General features: G+C 41.9%; 1 protein-coding gene across 7 annotated transcripts in view; it reads left to right on the top strand.

Moving 5' to 3' along the window:
• Positions 1-602: 602 nt before the first annotated feature.
• kidins220a (kinase D-interacting substrate 220a) overlaps positions 603-23,977 on the top strand; it is a 41,061-nt gene continuing 17,686 nt past the window's right edge. For all 7 annotated transcript variants that reach the window (XM_047611883.1, XM_047611888.1, XM_047611882.1 and 4 more), the window contains exons 1-23: positions 603-753; positions 4,500-4,658; positions 5,504-5,602; positions 6,274-6,372; positions 7,579-7,677; positions 7,921-8,019; positions 8,181-8,279; positions 9,560-9,757; positions 9,905-10,003; positions 10,347-10,445; positions 10,563-10,661; positions 10,785-10,962; positions 11,090-11,254; positions 11,362-11,541; positions 12,033-12,198; positions 12,293-12,444; positions 12,942-13,042; positions 13,301-13,486; positions 13,661-13,801; positions 14,768-15,005; positions 15,156-15,247; positions 18,178-18,322; positions 18,627-18,789. In XM_047611883.1, the coding sequence (XP_047467839.1) occupies positions 4,527-4,658; positions 5,504-5,602; positions 6,274-6,372; positions 7,579-7,677; positions 7,921-8,019; positions 8,181-8,279; positions 9,560-9,757; positions 9,905-10,003; positions 10,347-10,445; positions 10,563-10,661; positions 10,785-10,962; positions 11,090-11,254; positions 11,362-11,541; positions 12,033-12,198; positions 12,293-12,444; positions 12,942-13,042; positions 13,301-13,486; positions 13,661-13,801; positions 14,768-15,005; positions 15,156-15,247; positions 18,178-18,322; positions 18,627-18,789 (3,029 nt within the window). In that variant the 5' untranslated portion in view covers positions 603-753; positions 4,500-4,526. The remainder of the gene's footprint in view (positions 754-4,499; positions 4,659-5,503; positions 5,603-6,273; positions 6,373-7,578; positions 7,678-7,920; positions 8,020-8,180; positions 8,280-9,559; positions 9,758-9,904; positions 10,004-10,346; positions 10,446-10,562; positions 10,662-10,784; positions 10,963-11,089; positions 11,255-11,361; positions 11,542-12,032; positions 12,199-12,292; positions 12,445-12,941; positions 13,043-13,300; positions 13,487-13,660; positions 13,802-14,767; positions 15,006-15,155; positions 15,248-18,177; positions 18,323-18,626; positions 18,790-23,977) is intronic.

The following is a 23,977-nucleotide window of genomic DNA, read 5'->3' on the forward strand; positions in this document are numbered from 1 at the left end:
CCAACGTGTTAGACTTCTATTATTGTTGCATTACCACCCAGGCAGCGTTTAATTCTTGTGTCTGGCTGATGTAGAGCTGATTTGACTCATTTGTCAGCAGTATTTGCCTCTGAAATATGATGAAGTGAACATTTTAAGACCAAACATGGTCATTAATAGTACATGCACACTGTGCTTACTTAAAAAAAAAGAATGACTTAGTTACTTTAAACCACTGGTAAGCAGCAGTGGACTGTTAACCCTAGTGCTCATTTGAGCTGCTCTATTGACTAGTTGCATATCACATATTGTTAACCTAACAGCATAAGTTTTTTTTTTTGACTTGTTGTTTCAAAATCCATAAAAAAAAATCTTGTTTTCCCAAAACGTTAAAATATGACTAAGGCAATTATGCTATCAAATTAAGTTAAATGATGAATACGCAAAATTCCCGAGATACAAATAGATATATCAGTATTTAAGTAAGTATTTTTTTTTCTTCTACATTTTATTTCTCTTTATTGCAAGTGTCGGTGCCGCCTGTTTAAAGTGATCCTTTTATTATTTTATTTCTTTATCATGGTGGGGGAGGGCTGCCACATGTTGGCCGCTGTACAGGAGGGTGGTAGTAGGAGGCGGAGCTCCACTGTAGCACTCTGGAGGGAGCAGGTTGACGTCTAAACAAATACACTATGGCTTAAAAAAAAGGCATTTACGACTAACTTCTTCGGACCGGAAACAAAATACACACGAGTATAGAGCCGCCCAGCTTTGGTAAGTCGACTCCGAGATGTGAAGTTTACTTTTTTTTTAAGCTTTTACAGGTGATAAAATTGACCTGTTGGAGAGCTAGCATGAGCTAGCGCGTTAGCCGTTGGGAGTGCGGCTAGTTTGTGTTTTTAGTTTTCAGTTTAGGACTAAACACGGGAAGTCACTTTGTGTCTAGCGTCCCCGCAATAAGCTTGCCTATCAGACACCAGAAGAATATGTGTGCGTTTGTTAGTCATGACTTAGGTCATGTGATATTTGTTCGTGTCAGGCATATGTTTATCTCCTATTGACAACTGGAAGTCCGCTTTAAAGGTTTTTAAGTTAAAACGCAGACAGGAAACCGTGTACATTTGCGCAATGCGTTTATTACGTTGACATTGTCTCCTGGTTTTGTGACTTTTTATTTCCAAGCAGAAATTTTACTCACTTTTCAGAGTAAAACACTTACTCAGAAATACCAGTTCCTGGTTTTTCTTATTAAGAGTTTTCCAGAAACCCATTAAACATGTGTTTTTTTTAAACAGACCCTGGTATGTATCAGGGAACTGAATCCTCAGCAGTTTTTAGATCCACATGACAAGCCAGGAAGAGCTGACTGGTTAAATTTAGAGATCGTATCCTATGTTGCCCTCTCTTGCCTTCACTTCCTCCATCTGAATGTGTTCAGATAACAGCACAGCTGACCAGGGCTGTATTTGAATTTTTATGATGGTGTCTAGTGTTTTTACATAAATACTGAACCGTAGAAGTAAAACTGGTTGATTCCGTTTCACTTTCCAGTTCATTAGGTGCATCAGGAAAAAAATAAATGCATTATAATATAACAGTCTTGCACTGAATCCCGCATTGTTACTTTTATTATCTCCAGTTTTACGCTGAAACAGTGTGAAAAATTCGTACTTCAACTGTGCTGTTGAAATGGACTGAATTAGAATCAAATAGTCTAGCCCTGTTACAAGAATGGGCTTGCCAAAAATAATACAAACATTTGTCAGTACAAGACAATACACTTTACTAGTACTAAAACAACCACAGCCTCCCAAGTGAAAACACAGTTAAAACAACAGCTCTTTTAGTTGTTTTAATTGAATGCCGAATACTATAACCTCCATGAAGTTAACATTTAGTGCACGACTATTATATTAATTTACGTTGAAGTGAGTGTATATGTCTGTTTTGGTGCTCCGGGGGAAGGAAAAACTGTGAATTAGACTGCAAGTCATAATTATTTTCTTAAATAATTGGCTTGAAAATGACACGTCACATTTCTCTAAAGCTTAATATCTTGCTTTGTCCAAGCAGCAACCCCAAATACACAGATATTCAATTTACAATCAAGGTAAAGCTCAAAATCGTTGCATTTGTGAAGCTTTAACCAGAATATTTTGGTGTTTTCCATTAAAAACTACTTGATAATTATGAACTGTTAATTGTTTTAGCTTCTGTTTGGCTCCCTCTACTAATGCCTTTCCTTCTTTAGCACACTAATAAGTCTCTGAAGTAGTGTGGTTATTTATCTACACTGTAAGGTTTTTAATTTTATAGATTGTGGTATTTATTAGATGTTTGTCAACATTTAAGGTCACTGTAAATATTGGATATTCCATTGCTGGCTTAGTTTCATATTTTTACAGTCATTTAGATGCGGTGCTAATCTGCCAGCATCAGCTCCCATTAATCTCAACCAAATGTTACTTCATTGCCCTGCTCATAAAATTAAAAGCTTACAAATTTGCCCTGACATCTTAATTGCCCTCATCATCCTTTTTATCTATATCCGTTGGTGCCGAGCCAGTCCATGTAATGAATGGAAATCTGGTCGCGTGCATCCATTGTGTCGGGAAGAGATGGGCGTAGGCCGGCCCCCCTCATCTAATATTCAGCTTTTGGTAAAAGGGGGGATGCTGAGCGTCAGCCCGGCAGTGCTTGTTGATACTCTGTGCTGTTTGACTGGGCAAGGAATCAGTATTGGTGTTGTAGTTTCACCTTACATCAAGGTAAGAGTTTGTCCTCTTAACCCTTTTTTTTTTTTTTTTATTGGTATGTCACTATTTTCAACCGTTGAATCGTTTGTTTTTGCTGTTTTTATTATATTATCACTATTTTTTTGGAGAGGGCATTTTGTGGAATAGACGTGTGTGAGCTCCAGTCTGATCGCAGCTCAACAGGGAGGGAGCTAAATCTTTACTGATTGGTCCTTGTGAGGTGTATCCGTCCACCCATTGTCCTGAGAGACGGGGAGCTGAGGAGGGTGTGTCAACAGGCTCCCACTGCCTTCACTGTAAACAAAGGATTATCTTTTCACTTATGTGTGGTGCTGTCTGACAGAAGAGAACAGGTAGCCGGTGATGCCCGACTGAAGAGAAAGCATCAAACTTCTATAAAAACGCAAAGACAGAAAGATTGCGCAGATATGATTGTTTATTCTGAATTTGGCTGAACTGTTGGGCCTTTGTACCGACAGCCTGACAAGCATGTGACATTTAAGCATTTATCGACCTGGGCCTGAGCTGCTTGTCTCGAGGATTATGGCGAAAATATTGAGCAGCGTGTTTGGAAGTTGTTATGTGAAACCCATTGCCAGGGCAACTTGCAAGCAACGAATGCAGCCCATTAATTCTGAGTTGCTGTGGCAGGAAGTGAGTCTGACCATGATGGAAGAGCCCAACTCGATGAATCATTAATGAGATTTTTATCGATTGGTGAATCCCTAATACAACAAAAGAACCCATTTTCGAGAGGCTTTCTCTTATTCGCTTGTATAATAGGTTTTTTAAATTATTACTCTAAAGAGGAAAGTAGTAAAGCTGGAGAAGTGAGGAAGAGAGAGAAGTCTTGAGGTAAAAATGGGTTAAAAAGGAGCACGGATGTCTAGGTTGATGATAATTCCTGAGAATGGCTCAGTCTAATTTTAGATAATCTCCTCGAAATTGGTCGTGAGCATTGATTTTTCAGAAGCATACAATCGTCTTTATGTATCTTGCTGCTTATTGCAAATCAATGCAAAGCAGTTTTAGTAAAAGAGTTTGCCGTTTCCTGTCTGCTCTGCCTTAATTTGAACTCTACTCCTCTCTTGCGTACACAAGTTTATCCAATTTCAGGCAGTGGAAGAGGGTGGAGCAGGGGCCGGCCTTGATATAATGGGAACACACAGTCCAGTGCACCTATTGTCTGAGTCACTGTTACATCAAACAATCAAAGTTTAAAGGCTATTGTTTTTCCTCATCTGTATTTGATGGCTTAGATTATATTGGTCTGCCCTCATTATGCTGAGTACTTAATGTCTTCAGCATGAGCAGATAGATGGAACTAAACCGAACTGAGCTTGTTAGCTCCTGTGTAATGAGCATGCTCAGGTTATTGTCCTGTAAGCATACCTCTAGTATTCTTTTAGAAAATACACACAGAAAGTTCAGGATCTGTCTCATATAAACAATTTATAAACAGAAATCCACACAAAAAATCTTTGTCTGTTCATTAGCACTGCACCCTATTTGTATGGTGTTTATGGCTGCTACTTCCTCAGCAAACAACTAGCCTCTGTTTTTGTCTGACTACGTTTTGTGCGTGTGAGTTGGATTTCTCCACAACATCCCTTCAAACGTACACCACACCCCGTTCCTGACCATGACTTGAACCTCTCTTTGTCTCCGGGTTGTGTCGCACATTTAGCTGCACGGGCCAGATAGATATTACTGCTGTCCTTCGCTCGCTGCGGAAGCTAATCTGCTCTTCCTCTCGCTCTACAGTGGTGTACAGGTGGTTAGCAGTCGGCCATGGATACCACCACCTCCCTGAAGATGACCTCTCTGGCCGTCCAGAGCCTGTTCAGCTACGTGGAGGAGGAGAACCTGGCTGCCATCAAAGCACATTTGGACAAGTTCAAAGATGTGGACAGCAGGAGCGATGTAAGTGCGCCATAAGTGCACTCTTTCAGGGAGGACTGTGCTGTAGTGAAAGACTACAAAGCAGATTTTTATAGCACTAAATCCTCATAGAAAGCGTTGTTATATTGTAAAAAAAGAGTTTAGGGTTACATGTGCTTAATGTGATACCCGTATTTACAACATGCACACATTAAAGGATTATGTCAGTGATAATATGCTATGTAATTAACAAAAGACCTGATACTACCAAGTATTTTTGTACGTAGCCAAAACCGGGTTAGTTTTAGTTAATAGTTTAGTTTTTTTTCTTTGTGGTGTACCGTGCCGCCTAAGACTCATAAAGCTATTAAAAGAGAGTAAATGAGCTACATCGATGGCACGGGTGACTTTTTCTGTTATTTCCATCTTTGTCCGTCTAGTCACCATTTCCACAAAGAATTCTCTGGCTGCTGTAAATACTCACTTAGAGAATAAAATCCCCAGTTGGAAATAGTCCCAAGCAAATGCATTATTGGAAACGTTTGAGTAGCATTCGTCTAAAACTACACTGAATATCTGCTGTTTGCAGATAAAAATATCAAATAATGGGGCCTCAGACGTACTGAAGCCAGAGAGAGACACTAAAACATTTTTAATTCCAGTGAGATTTGTTTACAACAAGAAAAATATAGAATAATGTTGCACTTATTTTCTTTATCTAACCATTGTTAGTGGAGTTAAACCGTCAAACAGTGTTATAGTGTTACACATTTTTCCTGTGAGTTCTCAAAGCGTTAAAGAGAAAGTCGTCGAATTAATTGGCTTGTTGGTGTGGTAAAAATCCTTATCTCCTTATGTTTCACTGATTCCCCGTCTCCTTGTTTCAGAATGGACAGACTCCCCTGATGGTGGCGGCAGAGCAGGGCAATCTGGAGATAGTACAAGAGCTAATTAGGAGAGGAGCCAACGTGAACTTGGATGATATTGTGAGTGCACAAATACGCACACATGACATCTCAAACTGCGGCGCGTGTGACGTACTTTGAGCGGAGGCACAGGTGAAAAACACTGCGGCGGTTTTAACCACATCACCACGCGACAAAGAGGATGCAACTTGTGGCCTCGATGTTCCATCTTTGCTGAACTCACCACACGCACGCTTAGTCCTCAGCTGCTATGAGCCATAATGACAGATTATTACGCAGTTTTACCTTCGCTCTTTTGACTAAATGACAGGATCCGCTCACGAGCCAACACCCTGCGTCTTCAGTAGCCATCACCGTCTTACACGCACACAATCACGCGTGCATGCACCCTCCCACTTAAGCTCACGCATGCAAGCTCGAAACACCTCTCATTAACATCTCACGTACATGTAACCTGCTATTACGCATCGCACACTTGAGTTTACTGGCAGAAGTGGAGAGGGGAACCACTACATACAGTGCTGTCACTGTTTCTTCTCACGCTCCGTTCTCCGACACCCTCAACTTTCAATGCGACACCGCGTTCCCGCGAGCACCTGGTATGACCAGCTGGTAGGTATGGCGCTTTCACCGTCCCCGGCCGCCCCGCGCGTGGCTCCGACAGACGCTCTGTCGATTGGATTTGGAGTGCGATGGGAGTTCTCACAGTAACAGGGTGTCTCTGCGTGCAGGACTGCTGGACTGCCTTGATCTCGGCGGCTAAGGAGGGACACATTGAGGTGACGAGGGAACTGCTGGACAACAATGCTAACCTTGAACACAGGGACATGGTGAGGATAAAGAGTTTCACAGAAGTTTTGCTTCTTTTTAAATCAACTTTTAACACAAAAATGATGTTTTATAACTGAAAAGAGTTTTTAATAACGGCACAGATCTCTAACTGATACGTTGCAATGATATTTTTTTTTGTCACACATTCACATTTTTGTCATTATTTCAGACCAAAAATAATAAGAATTTGTTTAACTCACCCTGGTGGTCAAGTGGATGAAACTGGAATCAACATCCCTGGTTTAAGGACCAGTAAACGTTGTTTCATGTTATCCCCCTTATTGTTGCTTCTCGCTTTCTTCCAGTCTTTACTACCTAATACCAAATAAACAGAAAAATGACTGTGTATTCACACAACAAACAGTACTTGAAAATGCATGACATTCATGAAAGTTCAGAGGTTTTAATGTCTTCATTTCTATTCGATGTCATGCCCCCAGTGCTGGTTTGAACAGGATTATCCATTAGCTTGGAAATGGACATAAAATAAAATTATTTTCTGTCCAATGGCTTCTCTCTAGTAGTAATCCCATTTACCCAGCTCTGCTTGTCTCTGCACGGGCTTCTGATATGATTTAATCATTTTATCCGGACATGTCAGAGGCAGACGGCTGTTTATATCCCAATATATATTACATCCACGGCCATTTTTCTTTGTACTTCTGAGGCGAATGGATGAGATGTGCGTGTATTTATTACATCTGACTGAATACCTCAAGGAGAAGTTTATGTTTCGAGTTTAAAAAGCAAAAACAAGAATTGTAGTCATAATGAATCACTTTTTGTTTTTATATTGTCTCTTAAGACAGCGAATACATAAAGATTTTCAATCCTTAGCCTCTGTGACTTTGTGGAAGACAGTCAAGACATCAAATGACTCACTGCCATCCAGGGTGTGTCTACAGTAAGCTGTACAGTGAGAGATCCCAGTAGGATTACAATGAACCGCACTGTGTGATACTGCACACTCACTGGAAAGAGTGTCACACTTTCCGTAAATAGCACATTTTCCAGCCGCTAAATCTGCCTGGTTTTGAAAGAATTTTGTGAGGCTTAAACTGTATCATGTTGGTGGTACCCATGCAGCTTATTATAATAAATTGATACCTGTATTTATAGGCACTAAATATAACACACATATATTGTATGTTAACTGTTAAAGTTTCCACAAATTTAACTGTGTTTTGAATGTGTTTTCCACTCAGGGAGGTTGGACTGCTCTCATGTGGGCAGCATACAAGGGTCGTACGGATGTGGCCGAACTGCTTTTAGAAAAAGGGGCAAACCCTAACATCACTGGACAGGTAATATTACAACATCTTGTTTAATCTGAATTCTGAATACTCAGTGTACAGATCAATGTCACGTTAAGTTGTAAGTTGAGGTTAAGCCTGGCCCTCCACACTCTCTACACCTGCACAGTTTAATTCCCATCATTTGCTGTTTCAGTCACGAGAGGTGGCTTAAGGTATTTGTATGACCGCAGGCCCGACACTGATCATTAGTTACTAACAGCGTGACTTCACCGCTGTCTTCTGCCCCAACAGTACAGCGTCTACCCCATTATCTGGGCAGCAGGTCGAGGCCACGCAGAGATCGTCCACCTCCTGCTGCAGTACGGAGCCAAGGTCAACTGCTCAGACAAGGTAACCACATACAGACATATGTTCATCATTTACCTTTTTTTAATCACACAAAAGTCAGTGTCCTCCTTTATTTATTATCCCCACTGCTAATTATAAAATGTCCTTGGTCAGGTGATGAATTGTGTCTTGTCGCTCGTCTCTCATGTGTTTCTTCTTCGCAGTATGGCACCACTCCTTTAATCTGGGCATCCAGGAAGGGCCACTATGAGAGCGTGATGCACCTTTTGGCCAATGGAGCCGATGTAGACCAGGAAGGAGCGGTAAGTAGCATTTAAACTAAGCTCTAACATTTGAATTTGAGCTAGTTTACGAGGGACGAATACAAGAGCACAGCATTGGATCCCATCCTGGCATTGGTGTCGGTGCATCATCATCTTTAATGCAAGTCACCATGCTGAAAGCATTTTAGAAGTGATATACAATTGACCTATTGCAAATGCAGAAAACAAATCAGGACGTTATGTTCAACTTTGCTGTAAATTGACGTTAAAGAGCGCTCCCAGCATTGAGGCCCAACACAACAGCTAGGTAGCTAACGTGAACTCGCTAGCTAGCAAGCTGACAAGCTAACATTAAGTTTACTAACAGCAGGTAGGCACCAACATTACTTATTTTCACCAACAGTAACTTAACTTTGTGATATACAGTTTTTTATATATGAGTTTTTTGCTAGCTCAACGTTAACTAGCTAGCCATCACTGTGGCTTTAGCCTATTTTAGCCGTGACTTAGCCTTAGCTTCCGACTTACAGATGCCATAGGCACACTGCTTCGCCATTTTGATTGTCGGAGGTCAGCAGCTTGATAGAACTTGCATCCTAGCAACGGTTGCTAGGATGCATGATTGGACAATGACCGTTTGGGGGCGGGGTTTTGCAAAAGGTCAATTATCCTCACTGGAAGGATTTCGTACATTTAAGTTCTTTTGTTTACATCTGACTTTGTGACAAGTGTGGTTGAAAATTGGCTATCGATTATGAAGTAAGGTGTAAGTGGGCGTACTCCCTATTTCATATGGTGTGACTGGAGATGGTCCCTAACATGTCAGATGATACCATACAATGCTTACAACAGCTACAACCTTAATTAATTATAATGAGAAGCCAATTGTTTTATATTTTTGAAGAAATCAGGAAGTCTGTGTAATACAGAGTGCTGATAAGTGCCACCAACACATTAGTAATTCTTAAATAACTGATTACACCAGTGATGGATGGAACGCATCTGTGCTCCTCCGAGTCATGTTGCATCTGTGCCGACAGAAACTGAATGATTAGTTTCACACAAAGCATCAATAATCCGAAGAAACTGTGGTGGCTAATGTTGCAGAGCAGTTAATTTACACGCGATTAGGAGACTCTGGTGTTTGTAAAATGTATGAATTATTGGACTCTCTAAAAAGATTTAAATATTAACTTGTCACAAGCCTGTGGCGTCTCCCAGAGCTGCTTATTTTTTTTTCTGAAGGATTATCTTCATTGATTATTGAGCATTTGTCATTTGAACACATGATTGGAGAGTTTCTTTCTTTGTTTTCACAGAACTCAATGACGGCTCTGATTGTGGCAGTGAAAGGTGGCTACACCGAGGTGGTCAAGGAGCTGCTGAAGAGGAACCCGAATGTTAACATGACAGACAAGGATGGCAACACAGCCCTCGCCATCGCTGCCAAGGAGGGTCACACAGAGATTGTGCAGGACCTGCTTGACGCCGGCACCTATGTCAATATTCCAGACAGGGTGAGGCACACTAGCACATTGTTATCAGCCCGCTGTTTGACACCAACAGCTTGTTGTAAAGTGATATGAAATACAGCGTGATTGAAATGCAATTAATGCCTCTTTGTCTGATTCGTCCTTGTTCCTGTGTTTCCTCACCTCTTTCAGAACGGGGAAACCATGCTGATCGGAGCTGTGAGAGGAGGTCATGTGGAGATAGTGCGAGCTCTGCTGAACAAATACGCCGATATTGACGTCAGGGGCCAGGTAGGAGCTCCTCTCCCACCGTCTCCGCTGCCTTATTGATGTTCAAAAGCAGCCAGGAGTTCTTCTCGTGTTCTGTGAAATGTCACACTGTTGCCCAATACTGTTTATTCACCCCTGTTGTTCCTTGGTAAAGTTGACTTTCATCCATGGGTTAGAAATACACAGAAATGTTGTGACCCTGTAAACACACCTTGACAACTTGTGTATAATGCCACGTGTTAATCAGCTGCTATTCACAGTACAGAATACTATCCTGCACGTACAGCTATGCAGTCCAGTCCAAACACCTTCTTAGATTTCAGTTTATTGTTTCTAAGCCAATATTTTGTCCTTGCTACACCAGGATGGAAAGACTGCCCTCTACTGGTCAGTGGAGAAAGGCAACGCCACCATGGTGAGGGACATCCTGCAGTGCAACCCTGACACAGAGAGCTGCACCAAGGTATGAATATATATCTTTTTCTTTGTCCTTATAATGTGGGCCTTAAACTTTTCTTTGCATAGAGTTTTATATTCTCAATAACTTCCAGAATGAACATTTGTGTTTGTTGTACTTTAGGACGGAGAGACCCCCCTTATTAAAGCCACAAAAATGCGGAACATAGATATAGTGGAACTGTTGCTGGATAAAGGAGCCAAGGTGTCTGCAATAGATAAGGTACTGCTTAAAGCACAATGAAGAATATCAAAGCTATATTTGGTTGTATTGTCCTGGAGGTTCTGTCGTTGTATGAGTTTTTACTTTCCCAATGAACAGTCCATTCTGTTTTTATGGTCCCAGAAAGGAGACACTCCGCTCCACATAGCCATCCGCGGGAGAAGCCGAAAGTTGGCCGAGCTGCTGCTGAGGAACCCCAAAGACGGCCGCCTGCTGTACCGCCCCAACAAAGCTGGAGAGACACCTTACAACATCGACTGCACCCACCAGAAAAGCATCCTGACACAGATATTTGGAGCCAGTACGACCCATTTATACTTTTAATTCAGAACCAAGAGTGGAAAAAAATAAGCTCGTAGATTTATGTTTTACCATCTCCTCCACTGTTTGATCTTTTCTGTCTTAATAATGCTATCTTTCTTTCTCAGAGCACCTGTCCCCCTCTGAGTCAGATGGAGACATGTTGGGCTATGACCTATATAGCAGCGCTTTAGCAGACATCCTCAGTGAACCCACCATGCAGCCTCCTATCTGCGTTGGCCTGTACGCTCAGTGGGGTAGCGGCAAGTCTTTCCTTCTTAAGAAACTGGAGGGTGAGTAATCCCACAGCCTCTTACACGACGATGAAAAGTACAGAAATGTGGAAATTAACTTTCTTGCTATGGTTACTCATGTTTCCTTTGCTTCTCTTCCCTCTCAGATGAGATGAAGACATTTGCGGGCCAGCAGATAGAGCCGCTGTTCCAGTTCTCCTGGCTGGTGGTCTTCCTCACCCTGCTCCTCTCTGGCTCAGTGGCCGTTGTCCTGGGATTTACCGTTGATCCCAAGTTGGCAATCGCCGTCTCTCTCAGCCTCCTCGCTCTGCTCTACATCTTCTTTGGTGAGGACACAGACAAGCAGGAAATTGGATACTGAGTGTGGGGGGGATATGTTGCTTTTATTTGACTTATTGTGAGATGAGAGTAAAACATCATCTTAGCAGGGGCCTCCCTTTGGATGCCCAAATATATATTTTTATTCAGTTTTAAGAGGTAGTTTCAAATTTATTATGTGATCTTCTTGATATATTTATGATTTTCTTAAAATATGTCAAATAAACTTCAATAATCAAGTCTCAGAAATGTCCTGCAGCACTAACCGATGAGGTCTCAAACCAAAGTTCTAACTTTATTGCTCACTAGAGGGAGCCATAATACAACTAATATAAAACCCTTAATTTGAAGTCTTAAGGATTCTGAAGAGGTCACGCTGTTGATGTTTATAAATATAAATTAAATATACACTCATCTCAAATATTAAAACGTAGGACCAGATATTAATAATATATATTTTTTAAGCAATGTTGACCATGTTTGTCTTTTCCGTATCCAGTGTTGGTGTACTTCGGAAGCCGCCGTGAGAGGGAAAGCTGGAACTGGGCGTGGGTCATCAGCACCCGTCTGGCTCGTCAGATCGGTTACCTGGAGCTGCTGCTCAAACTGATGTTTGCCAACCCTCTTGAGCTTCCCGAGCAGACCACCCGAGCCCTGCCCGTCAGGTGACAGTGATACTCGGACAGAAAAACAAGAATATTACAGTTTAAGAAACACAGCAACACTGACTGTTATGTTTGTTTCTCACCCGTTCTACAGGTTCTTGTTCACGGATTATAATCGCCTGTCTAGTGTCGGAGGGGAAACCTCCATGGCTGAAATGATTGCCACGCTGTCTGATGCTTGCGAGAGGGAGTTTGGCTTCATGGCCACCAGGCTGTTCAGAGTTTTCAAGAATGATGAAATCAAAGGTGACATCACCGTATTTGGTTTTATGTCAGTCATGTAATGACCATTCAGGCAGTACGTAAACTCACAATGAAACTTTTATTAGACAATAAAGAATATTAGTTCATACAAAACTTATAAATGTCTAACAGCTGTCTTCAGGGTGGTACCAGTGTAATAGCTGTTACACATGCACATATTGTGTTATGTTCATTGTGGTTTGACAAGTTAACCAAGTAAAATGTGTCCTTGTTTAATAACAAACTAAACAGTGACCCTCATTGTGGATATAGTTTTCTTTGGCTTGTATAAATGCAACCCTGTGGTAGACTGGCGACCTTTCCCAGGGTCTACCCCCCCCTTCGCCCACCGACTGCTGAGATAGGCTCCCTATCTCATCCCCATCCCTAAAATCTTAACGAAACATTGAGCTGATAAGCCACCTAAAGCCTACATCCTTCCACAAATAGGATTCATGTGTTCATGTAATTTTAGTGTCTACCTTCCTCCAACACCTCAGGTCAAAAATGGAAGAAAACATGCTGTGTTCCATCGTTTGTGCTGTTTGCTTTGACGCTGGGCTGCCTGATCACTGGCATGGCACTGTTGGCTATCTTCAAGGTGAGTTGAATCCATTTACATTTAGAATTATCCGTCTATTTAAATGTATATTTACACTGCATGGACACTTTTCTTCATCTTAGTACTTACTATAAGAAATCCTCTCAGTTTTTCTTTTTTGTTTAACTCTTATTTGTTTGTGATGAGTTGGTTTCTGTTGTCTAACATTGGTATTTTTCCTGTTTAAAGACAGTAGACGAACAGGAGGTCTGATTAAATTTTGAAGTCTTCTAATCACTTTTACTTTCAACTCCTCAGGTGAACCCTGAGAATCTGACCGTCAATGCCGTGCTGATAGCCATGGCCAGCGTGGTTGGTCTGGCTTTACTGCTCAACTGTAGGACCTGGTGGCAGGTAGCTGACTCCGTCCTCTACTCTCAGAGGAAGCGCCTGCACAGTGCTGCCAACAACTTGCACAAGCTCAAGAGTGAAGGATTTATGAAGGTAGAATAATACACTTTAGTAATTGTACCTAATAAAGCGTAAATTGATGTCCTTCCACATCCTGTTATCATGGCTTATAGGACATTCCACTTCATCATGAAATTATGAAGTTGTATTTCTTAATCAGGTCCAATCCAATTGCTTTGAGTCATTGATTTTTTCCTTGTCTCTCAGGTTTTGAAGCACGAAGTGGAGCTAATGTCAAAAATGGCCAAAACTATCGATGGCTTCACCCAGAACCAGACGCGCATGGCCGTTATCATCGATGGGCTGGATGCGTGTGAGCAGGACAAAGTGCTGCAGATGCTGGACACGGTGCGTGTTTGCATGTTCTCAAGCGTGAGCGTATAAATCATGAGGGCAGATAACGAGATAATGAAAGAATCTGCCACTCAAGAAAATATTAAACCGCGAGGCAGACAGTCTCAGAGCAGCTGCCATGAGGCCTTAACTTAAAGCGAGTCTCACCTGTGCACACAGAGCCAGCGTATTTCTGTTGCAGTGCAGCCACCTTGGTGTTCCCAGCTGCCTCAGCTCACCTCCAAGTTCCTTCTTCCTCCCAGCTGCTGTAATATAATTTCCTTTAGCCAAATGTTATTATTTGGTGAAGTAATCCCAGAGAAGATGGCAACCTCCTGTGTGCTAATGTAATCTTCTCATCTCTGAAAGCACCTCCCAGTCACTCTGAAACCATCGTCTGTTGAGAAAGATTCAGGCTTTGAACTCTGAAATCCATTTTTTGTAGGTTGCACATTCATCGGTTACAAAATATAATCCTTTTTCTGCTCACTCTGTGCACCTCTCCACCAGATAATGTGTATCAAACTTGCAGACATCATGTGACGGTGCGTGAGTTGATGTCACTGACAGCTGCTTTAGGGACGGAGGTTCATCGTCCTACAGGGCGAGTCTGAGGGTGCTGGCCAGGGGTTAACAAACCATGAATGCTTGTAGCACAAATCGATGTCCTGTGACACTTGGACAATGTCCCTTAGTTAGCAGAGTGGAAATCCCCAGCACCATGTGCTGTGGACAGTCTGCTCTCACAGGAGTCATTAAGTTTAAGTGCTACAGAGAACTGCTGCCTCGATCTGTCAGGTTGTGGATTGATGAGATTGTAAACTTCCAGTTTTTACATTAAAACAATAAACAGAGGTATGCGGGAACCTACATATTCAGTTTCTTGTGACTACTAGATCAAGTCATTTGCCACGGCAGACTAAAAACAAAGCAAAAAATAAATGTCCTTTACACACTAATTTGGTTCTTTTGTCATTGCAGGTGAGGGTGCTTTTCTCCAAAGGGCCTTTTATCTCCATCTTTGCCAGCGACCCCCATATTATCATCAAAGCCATCAACCAAAACCTCAACAGTGTGCTGAGGGACTCCAACATCAATGGACACGACTACATGAGAAACATTGTCCACCTGCCAGTATTCCTTAACAGCAGAGGACTCAGTACGGCCAAAAGGCTTTGCATGGCTGCACCCACCAACGGAGAGGCAATGGCTGCTGAGGGTAAAAGACAATACTTCTAACACACATCTAATGAGATCTGAGTTTGGGACATTTTCTGAACTTGTTCCGTTCAGGTGTTATTTTAAAGCTAATAATCGATTATTCTAAGGTTACGTGATGCCGTTTTTTCTTCTTTTGGCTTCCCTCCAGGATGGCACGAAGACATGGAGAGAAAGATGTCTCAGAGCAGCCTGGCTCCAGACCAGGCCAAGTTTGGCAGCAAGACCGCCCTAAACCGCAGGGTAACTCGGCTATTTAAGTCAAGTTAATCTGTACATTACATAAAATATTTTGTCAGGGTTTGTTGGCTCGGTGGTTCCTCAGTGGTGACCCAACCTTGGAACTTTTTAAAGCCCCAATTACGCAGGAATTGGCAGTTTTATGCTTTTTCACCACTGTCATACGTACAAAATGTTCGTTGACCTCTCCTACAAGCAGCTCTCTACTACAAAAGATAGCTAGTAGTTGGCTAACATTGTCCCCTAGTCCACTTACTTCAACTAATTCCAGCCTGATAGTCTGTCCAGACTCTTGTCCAGCTCAGCTCAGTCCATCTGTTTTTATTTTTGTCTTTTTAGCTTCCCCTGTAAGTGTCCTCTTCAGTCTCTTCATCAGCCATGAGTCCGTACTGAGAGAAATGACTCAAGGTCTTTTTTATAACAAGCTGAGGACCAACAATGGTTGGGTGTGACAAGGTGTTATAAACAGTTTCTCACAGAACGTGTTACCGACTCACATATAGCAGAGCACAGTGCCAGAACATGTGTGGGAATGAATGAAGAGCTTTACTCTAAGTGGTTTTGAAACTATTGTGTTAAAAGTTTAATAGTGTTTCTTTAAGACAATGGCAAACATCGGCACGATAAAAAGGGAGAACCCTAGAGGGAGGCGTTCAAAGATACTAGGAGGTTGGAGTATGAGTTGTAGGTGGAAGAATGACATTAATTTGCGGAAGTCATAATAAATGGAAATCCAAGAGTAGCTTTATAGCAGGTCCAAGAGTCTAAAGTCTGTCAAGCACTATCAAACAAACCCTGAATAGACCCAATTCTAGCCCATAACAACCTAATCAAAAAGCCAACAATCATAAACTTGAGAAACTGTTTTATCCCTACAATACTCACATTGTCCAGAAATGTGCCCAATAATAGCTGTATTTGCATTAACGAGTCAAAAAGAAAAAACCGCCTAAACGGAAAATCACTGAGTCAGCATGAGAAACCCTGACTGCTCCCTGTGTCCGGCCTCCTCTCTGAAGGGTGCGCTCAGTGCAGGCGTGGCGTTGGCAGGGATGGCAGAGGCCAGAGGACAGAAGGAGACACACATAGACGAAAAGAGAGAGGTGCTCGGTGTGCGGCCAAGGTTCCTGGTGTAATTGATGTAATGGCTGTTTATCCTTCCTGCTGCGTTGCCACAGCCTAATGACAAGGCCTAGCAGCAGTGGGTCCCTGTGACAAAACACTGGCACCAGGTCTGCTGGCAGGAGGCTAAGTGACTCTGCTGCTGTCGCTGATGCCTTCCTCCCTCCTGCGAGACCTTCCCACTGCCCCCCTCATTCCTTCCCGCCTTCCTGTCTTGTTTGTTTGTTTGACATTTGTTTGTACCTCTGGTTTATCTAGTACCCTCAATTATTGGTGTTGGCCCTTCTATTACGGGGCAGCATTCCCTCTTTATATGCCCTCTACTGCTAGCTAGCTCTTGGCAGGAGGGCCCTCTTTCTACAAGTGGAGATTAAAACGAGGGCAGGAGGGGAAGATGAATTAGTGGCTCTCCATTTTCTCATGGCTTCTGAAGTTGCGGATGACATTAGGACTATCTCGACATCTCGTTTCTGTTTATTTGGGAATAAACAAATCGCCTTTGGAAACGCTGGAAACGCTGAACTTATACCCCTTTAAACTACAAAAGCAGTAATCAAAATAAACCAATACAACTATATAAATGCGACATAAAAATTCAATATACATGACATCAGAAAGTCAGACACACAGGGGTGACAGTTCACTTCTGACTGAGTGGTGGCCATATGTTTCATCTCTCTGAGAAAGAGGTCATGAGACTGGCGTTACAACTTCAAAGTCAACCAAAAGCCTCGCCTTGGCTCATGACCATGGCAGCTGTCTGATATCATCACAGATGTTCTCCGGTAGATCTGTGTCAATAGCTCGACTGTGTGTCATGACTTTTCAGCTCTGGACAGTGGCTCTTTGGTTTCTTCTTCACAGTCACAGAGATTTGGTATTATGCATGTTTTTCTCTTTAAGAGATGGATCCTATAAAAGGAAGAGTCCATATACTTAGTCACATATGTTGGATTACCCAGATGAGCTGTTATTAAGGAAGTTGTGGTGCTACTGATGGATCAAAAGAAGAAAAAATCTGTATGTTGCATATACTGCAATCAGGCATAACATTATGACCACCTTCCTAATATTGTGTAGGGCCTTCTGAGGGTGTCCTGTGGTGTCTGGCAACAGGATGTTGTTAGTGGGAGCTTTTGGGTCCTATGGGTTGAGGTTCAGGTCAACACCTTGTGCTGTTTTTCATGTTTTTTAGAATTGACGCCAGGTCCAAAAGTTTCCCAGCAGAACACTGAATTGTCACAAGATGGTCAATGTTATTTACTTCTGGTGTCAGTGGTGTTAATGTTGTGGCTGGTTAGTATAGATATTTGATTTATTTTGAAATGAATTAGAGCGAAGAAGTTCATAAGAAAAGTGGATAGACTGGAGGGGAAGTCCAGATTATGAGGACATGAGGCTCTTTCCTCACATCTGCATATATTTCTCAATCTAATCAAGCATAAGGTCCTAAGATGACGTGACCTGAGATCACATGGTGACCTTGAAATGCATCGTCTCCTGTCTCGTGATGCATATATTGCAACAGTAACAGTCAGTTTCCAGAGTAACAACTTTTATTTCACTTGTTCTCTGAATATTGAATTGTGGTGCTCTTAAATGAAAGTGATACAGTTGGTGTGTATTCCTGCTCCTAATTTCATAAAATTTGGATTAAAAAACAAGCTTGTTTTTAGCATCGCATTAAATTACTCTGACCCTAAATGATCGGATGGTACGAGTCTTGTTACTTTACTCTTGCTAGTCGGAAATGTTAAATCCAAAGTGTCAACGCTCCTTCCTCCTGCTAATGTGAGTGTTTGTCTGTGAAGGACACATACCGGCGTCGCCAGATGCAGAGGACCATCACCAGACAGATGTCCTTTGATCTGACCAAGCTGCTGGTGACCGAGGACTGGTTCTGTGACATCAGCCCACAGACGATGAGGAGGCTGCTCAACATTGTTTCTATCACAGGTAAAGATTAAACCACTGTATGTGTTCCTCCATATCTGGGAATGGAGAAAGAAAAACGTATAAAACAAAACAAAGCTCTGTGCTAGCGTGTGGCTGCACCAAGCATTTTAATTAAGAGTACTTTTTCCTTCCAAACTTTAAGAGCCATATAAATTAAACATGAATCTAATTTATTCCAATGACATGATAGAGAATGAGGATTAATGAATTACTGAAGAGAAATTAGATTTCTTGTGCAGACCGGACTAATGATTAAACCAGTGACTTCTGCAGACCCTAATCTTCTCCATCTCCATGCTGACAGGTCGTCTGTTGCGGGCCAATCAGATCATCTTCAACTGGGATCGCCTGGCGTCGTGGATCAACCTGACAGAAGAGTGGCCTTACAGGACGTCGTGGATCATCCTGTTTTTGGAAGAGGCCGATGGAGTCTCCGACCAGGTCACTCTCAAGACCATCTACGAGAGGTACACAGATGCTAACACACATATACCAACACGGGCTTCTTTAATATACCTAGATCTTTTATTTATTTAGTTTATTTACATCTTTTGTTATTTAAAGGTCAGCACTGGGAATTTGAGGCCTTGTTAACAAAATTTTATAATCATGGTTGAAATTGGTTCCATAAAATTATGTGAAAAGACCCAGCTTCTGTTAGAAAAACACTAAATCTTCCTGAAACAACAAGCCAGAAGTAGTTCGACTTAGAAATTAAGTCGATAAAGAATAATTTGTTTCCATGTGAATTACTGATGTAAGTAACTGTAACCAGCAGGGGGCAGTAGAGGATCTAGTTTTCCATGGGGGCAACATCACCACTGCACATTTAGTGCCAAAGGCTATGAGAAGCACACTAATTGGCAACTGACAGACACATTTTGTAATGGATCATAATGTACAAGGCAAATGATGACTGAATTATTGCCTGGATTAGATTCACAAAAGGACGCTTTTCCATAAATCTTTACAAGAGAAAAGTTCCACTCAAATCTAATAAACTAATAAGGGGGAGAGTCTTGTGTGTGTGTGTATACAATATGAGCGTTCATCCCTGCGCCTGTGAGGTCACGAATGCTTTTATGCGTGCTCACCGCAGACAGGAGGAGGAGGCCGGCAGAGGCTGAGTCGCCGGGTCTGGGTGCTGTTGTGCATCAGTCGCTGGCCTTTAAAGGTTGCACTCTGTCACAATACACTAGCACCCACAACTCCTGCGGCAGGGAAGTGTCACAGACAGTTACTGTCAGCTAGTCAGCCAGCTAGATTCAGCAGACAAGTCTCCATCCCCCCACCTCCCGACACAAACCGCTTCCTCATTAGGCTTGGTTTTTGCTTTTTGGCCTATTAAAGGGCATTAGGTACTACTTTTCATTTCTCGTATGGTAGTTAAATGTTACGTAAGAAGTACGAGTTTATAAGCTCTACTTTTCGCAATTTTGACATGTCGTTATATATTTCTCTGATCTGTGGCCTTGTTCGAGCGTAGTGGTCACCCTAAAAGAAACGGTTACTGTGGACAAATAAACGGGGACATAATAATAATAATTATGCTCCAGGGCCGGAATGAAATTCTGCATTTTCTACGTCTAACAAAAGGCCTAGATTCATGCGCCCTCACCACAGCGTGCGTTTATACTTGGACCGCTCATTACACTTAATATAGCCGTCGTCTTGTTTTTGACCAACGGTCTCGTCTTTTTTTCGTTATCTCCCTCCTCGCTGGGTGTCTTTCCAAATGGCTGCTCTGTTCTGCAGTGGCCGTCGAAGAAGCCGCCTTAATGATGATGACAGGAAGCCTCGAACAGGCTAAACACAAACGCCTTGCCTAGAGGCCTTATCTTTTGCACCAATCTTCCGCTGATAAGACTCAGGCCTCTGTCTGTGTATCTTTTTTCTGTCTGTGCTCTTTTCTTCCTCTTTCTTATGATCTGAGGCTCTTTAGATCTCTTTTTAGTTCCGGATGAGTTGCTCTGTCCTCTTGGCTTAGCGACGGCCGGGGCACTTGACTGGCCTCTCTGAACCTCGAGGTCTTTCTCCCGACTCTCGGCCCGGGTCGAGAAATGGAGAACTGCTGCCGCTCTCTTTTCAAACGTGTTTATGAATGTGCACATCACACATCTTATTTGGTATCTTAACTTTGACAAGTCTGCATCTGTCACGTATTTTTTTTAGATTTCTTTCACCACAAGGCCAAAACGGTTCTCGCATGTTGTTCGACTGTTTTTAGCGCGCATACATGTTCACGGGCTGTGGTGCTCGGCCGTTTTTACACAGCAGAACTGCACATCCCTTGAGCGTTACTAAGTGAATATATTAGTGGTGAAGTGAACGTGGGGGTGAGTCAGCCCCTTATAGGTCAACTGTCGCCCTGCATCTCAGTCACAAGGCAGCAGCTCTTCCTCTCCTCTCCTCTTTGTGAAGCTTGCTCAGGCTTAACGGGCTACAGCGCAGGCCACAGAGCATCGCATTTTATATCATGTTATACGTTGTATATTGTAAATCATAGGAACAATACGCTGCACAACAGTTTTATTTGTAAAAAAAAAAAAAAATACATACGTTACCGTCATACATTGCAACTACTACGTGCTACGTTCTAGAAAAGAGAAAAAAAATATATAAACCTTCATCCTTCCCTCCTGTTTCACTTGCAGACTTTCACCTAAAAGTCTCTTTTTTTAGTTACTTGGCAATAACAGTCGACCTCAAAGGGCTGTGAAGTGTTATTGCAGGACATGCCGTGAGGAGAAAAGTGTAGCGCTAATTCCCATAGCAGGAGCGGACTAGCACAACCTTCCTAATCTGATGGAGAATGTGTAATCGGTTAATAACCTCGGTGATTTCTATCATTAATGTTGAGACCGGGGGGGCGGCCCAGGCTAAAGCGTGGTAGCAGAGGGAAAGAACTGTGTAACAAAGATGGCACTGTCCGCAGAGTACACTGGCTCAAAGCAACACACTTGTAAACAGAGCGTAGCTAAAATGTTAAATGTAAAATGAATACTACAAATTACACCCAGAGCAGAGAGCCAGTGTTGTGGCCCCGCTCGGTACGCCGTCTGAAACTGAAGAGCAAACGAAACAAGATGTGCTTTGGACCGGTGCTCGTATTTGTAGCCGTCAACTTAACAACATCAAATCCATCTTTCGCGTGCAAGTTTTTTAATCACTGGCAAATTGAATTCGGAGCCTGCAGCCTTGTCGCTCTCACTTTCATTTACTACTTTTCTTCCTTCTCTGTAGTATCTCTTCTCAGGAGTTAGTCGTCCCCTTATTTTATTTTTTTTTTTTTTTTGCCGCCATTAAAGACTTGATGAGTATAGCTAACCTGGCTCTCTCCTGCTTCATGGTTATTGGTTTAAAGCAGTCCTGCTGTTTCCAGAGACCACTAATGGTGCTTTGTATGTTCATTCCCTCGATGTTGTTTAGAGTCATTACATTACTTTTTGGCCATTTAATGGAAGCTCTTGAGTGAAGTGGCTTAAGGTGACTGGTAAAGGTTCAGATTGCTATTTAAATGAACTTCTGATGTGAAGATATTGTAGGTAACAACCAAATGTGTAAGTCCACTTCAAAGATGATTTTGAGCAGTTTCAAATCTAGTAGAGCAAATTAGTGACAAAGGAAATACATTTAATATTCACTGTGTAAACATACACAGGAAGTGTTCAACCAATAATAACAACTATAACCAACCATAATAAACCACTAGTTTATGAGAGATCTGCCTAACAAAACCAAAACAGACTGTAGAAACAAAGATATACAGTACAGAGGATATAAAAAGTCAACATACAGTGTTTTAAATGTCAGGTTTTCTGATATATAAAAATAAATAAATCAAACAGAGATTAACTGACGTGACACATTTGTCACATTTGGATGAGAGTCTATCAGCTTGGAACTTCTCGACCTGGGATTATTTTCTCATTCCTCTTTGCAAAAACATTGTTAAGAAGAAAATAATTAGTCCATCACCATCACATTTGATACATCAGAATCAGCTTTATTGGTGCTCACATAAGGAATTTGACTCCAGTCACTTTGCTTAAAAGTACAAGACAAAACACTTAAACAAGAATTTTAAAAAATAGAAAATAAAAAAACTACAATGTAAGTTAGACTTTCAGAATAAAAGAATTGAGAGAAAGAAATAAAGGGCAGAAGCAGATAAATACAATGAACTTGAACAGTAAGTATATACATGTTGGTTACAGCCACTCAAATCTAACAATTTGCTGTTTTCTACTTTATTTGTTTTCTTCTTTGAAAATAATAAGCAGTCAGCCCCATAAATCAACACTGCACAAGTAAAACTTAATCCAGGATCAGTTCTGAGGCCACGATTAGTTCCTGTATATGTGCACACGTCTTCCGGGACTGTGAAAAACAACATACTCTCATTTTTACATTTTTTTTTTTTTTTTTTTTTTCGTCAGTGGTGATTCGTTTCAAAGTAGTTTTGGTTGTGTGGTTAACATACTTGGACCCTAATAATGTATAAGGCCCTTAGAGAGTTTATTCCTGGATGCACAGATCCAGTTTTCAGCTCTAAAAAAAAAAAAGTGTCACTGGTCCACTGAGCAGGTTCCTGCACTGCTCTGACATCTGGTGCCCTGTCTGTGCCAGGATGCCCCCGCTGCACTCAGGAGTGCGTTTCTGGCGCTGCACCTGAATCTTCTGTTCATTACCCACCCACCCACACACACACACACACACACACAGCACAAACTATTGCACGCCACACACTTATAGATGCACTTAAATGCACACAGGAGTTGTAGTAACTCATGTGTCTTCTAACCGAAACCTTGTTTGCCACCGTCGTCTATCGCAGTCGAACATTTGCAGACACGCACGTTAAATTACACACTAATGTTGTGCTTATGTGGCACATATAAAATACATACACACACACACACACGTGCTCACGTACACGCGGCTAGATCTCACACCAGTGCAAGAACATATGTCACCCCCAGCTCCTCGGAGGATCGGTGTAATTAATCAGAGCCTGAGATGCAGGCTGTGTTCTACAAACATGCGTACGCACACACACGTTCACGCAGAGCAGGAAGCAGAACACAACAGAGAAATTATTGTCAGGTAGAACTGTGGTGTTGAGAAGTGTCACTCTGTTCCCTTATAGTATTTGTCTGTGAAAATCTCCCGAAGCAATTTATGCTTTTAATCATTAGGCCGCTGCTCGTGAAAAATCAACTATTTCCCTCTTCTCGTCTATTCTGTTGGCCTGACCCTGCGTTCATCCGCCAAACAATCACCCTTTCAGAGATGAGACTGGATCCAGCCACTTCTTGGACACTTCAAACTTTTTTTTTTCTTCTTCTTCTTTCACTAATCACAGTCTGAATGAATATCTAGCCCAGCAATTCCCTCTTAATTAGAGAGACTCTCATCCCAAGTACTGAAACATTAAGATGACACTCTCTTCATTCAGGATTACTTTAATTGGCACAATTATTGTAATTTGGTCGCAATTATGTGCTGGGATAAAAGCGCCATTCCAAAGCTCATGCGGGTGGTTCCCTTTATGTGGCGTCCTTTAATAAGCTCTTAAATATCTGGCCACAAAAGAAATGGTGCGATCCTATTCTTTTCCTATAATGAACACTTCTGAACTTTTCCTGCCCTCAA

Source organism: Mugil cephalus, chromosome 17 (assembly GCF_022458985.1).
Source record: "Mugil cephalus isolate CIBA_MC_2020 chromosome 17, CIBA_Mcephalus_1.1, whole genome shotgun sequence".
NCBI classification, from domain to species: Eukaryota; Metazoa; Chordata; class Actinopteri; order Mugiliformes; family Mugilidae; genus Mugil; species Mugil cephalus.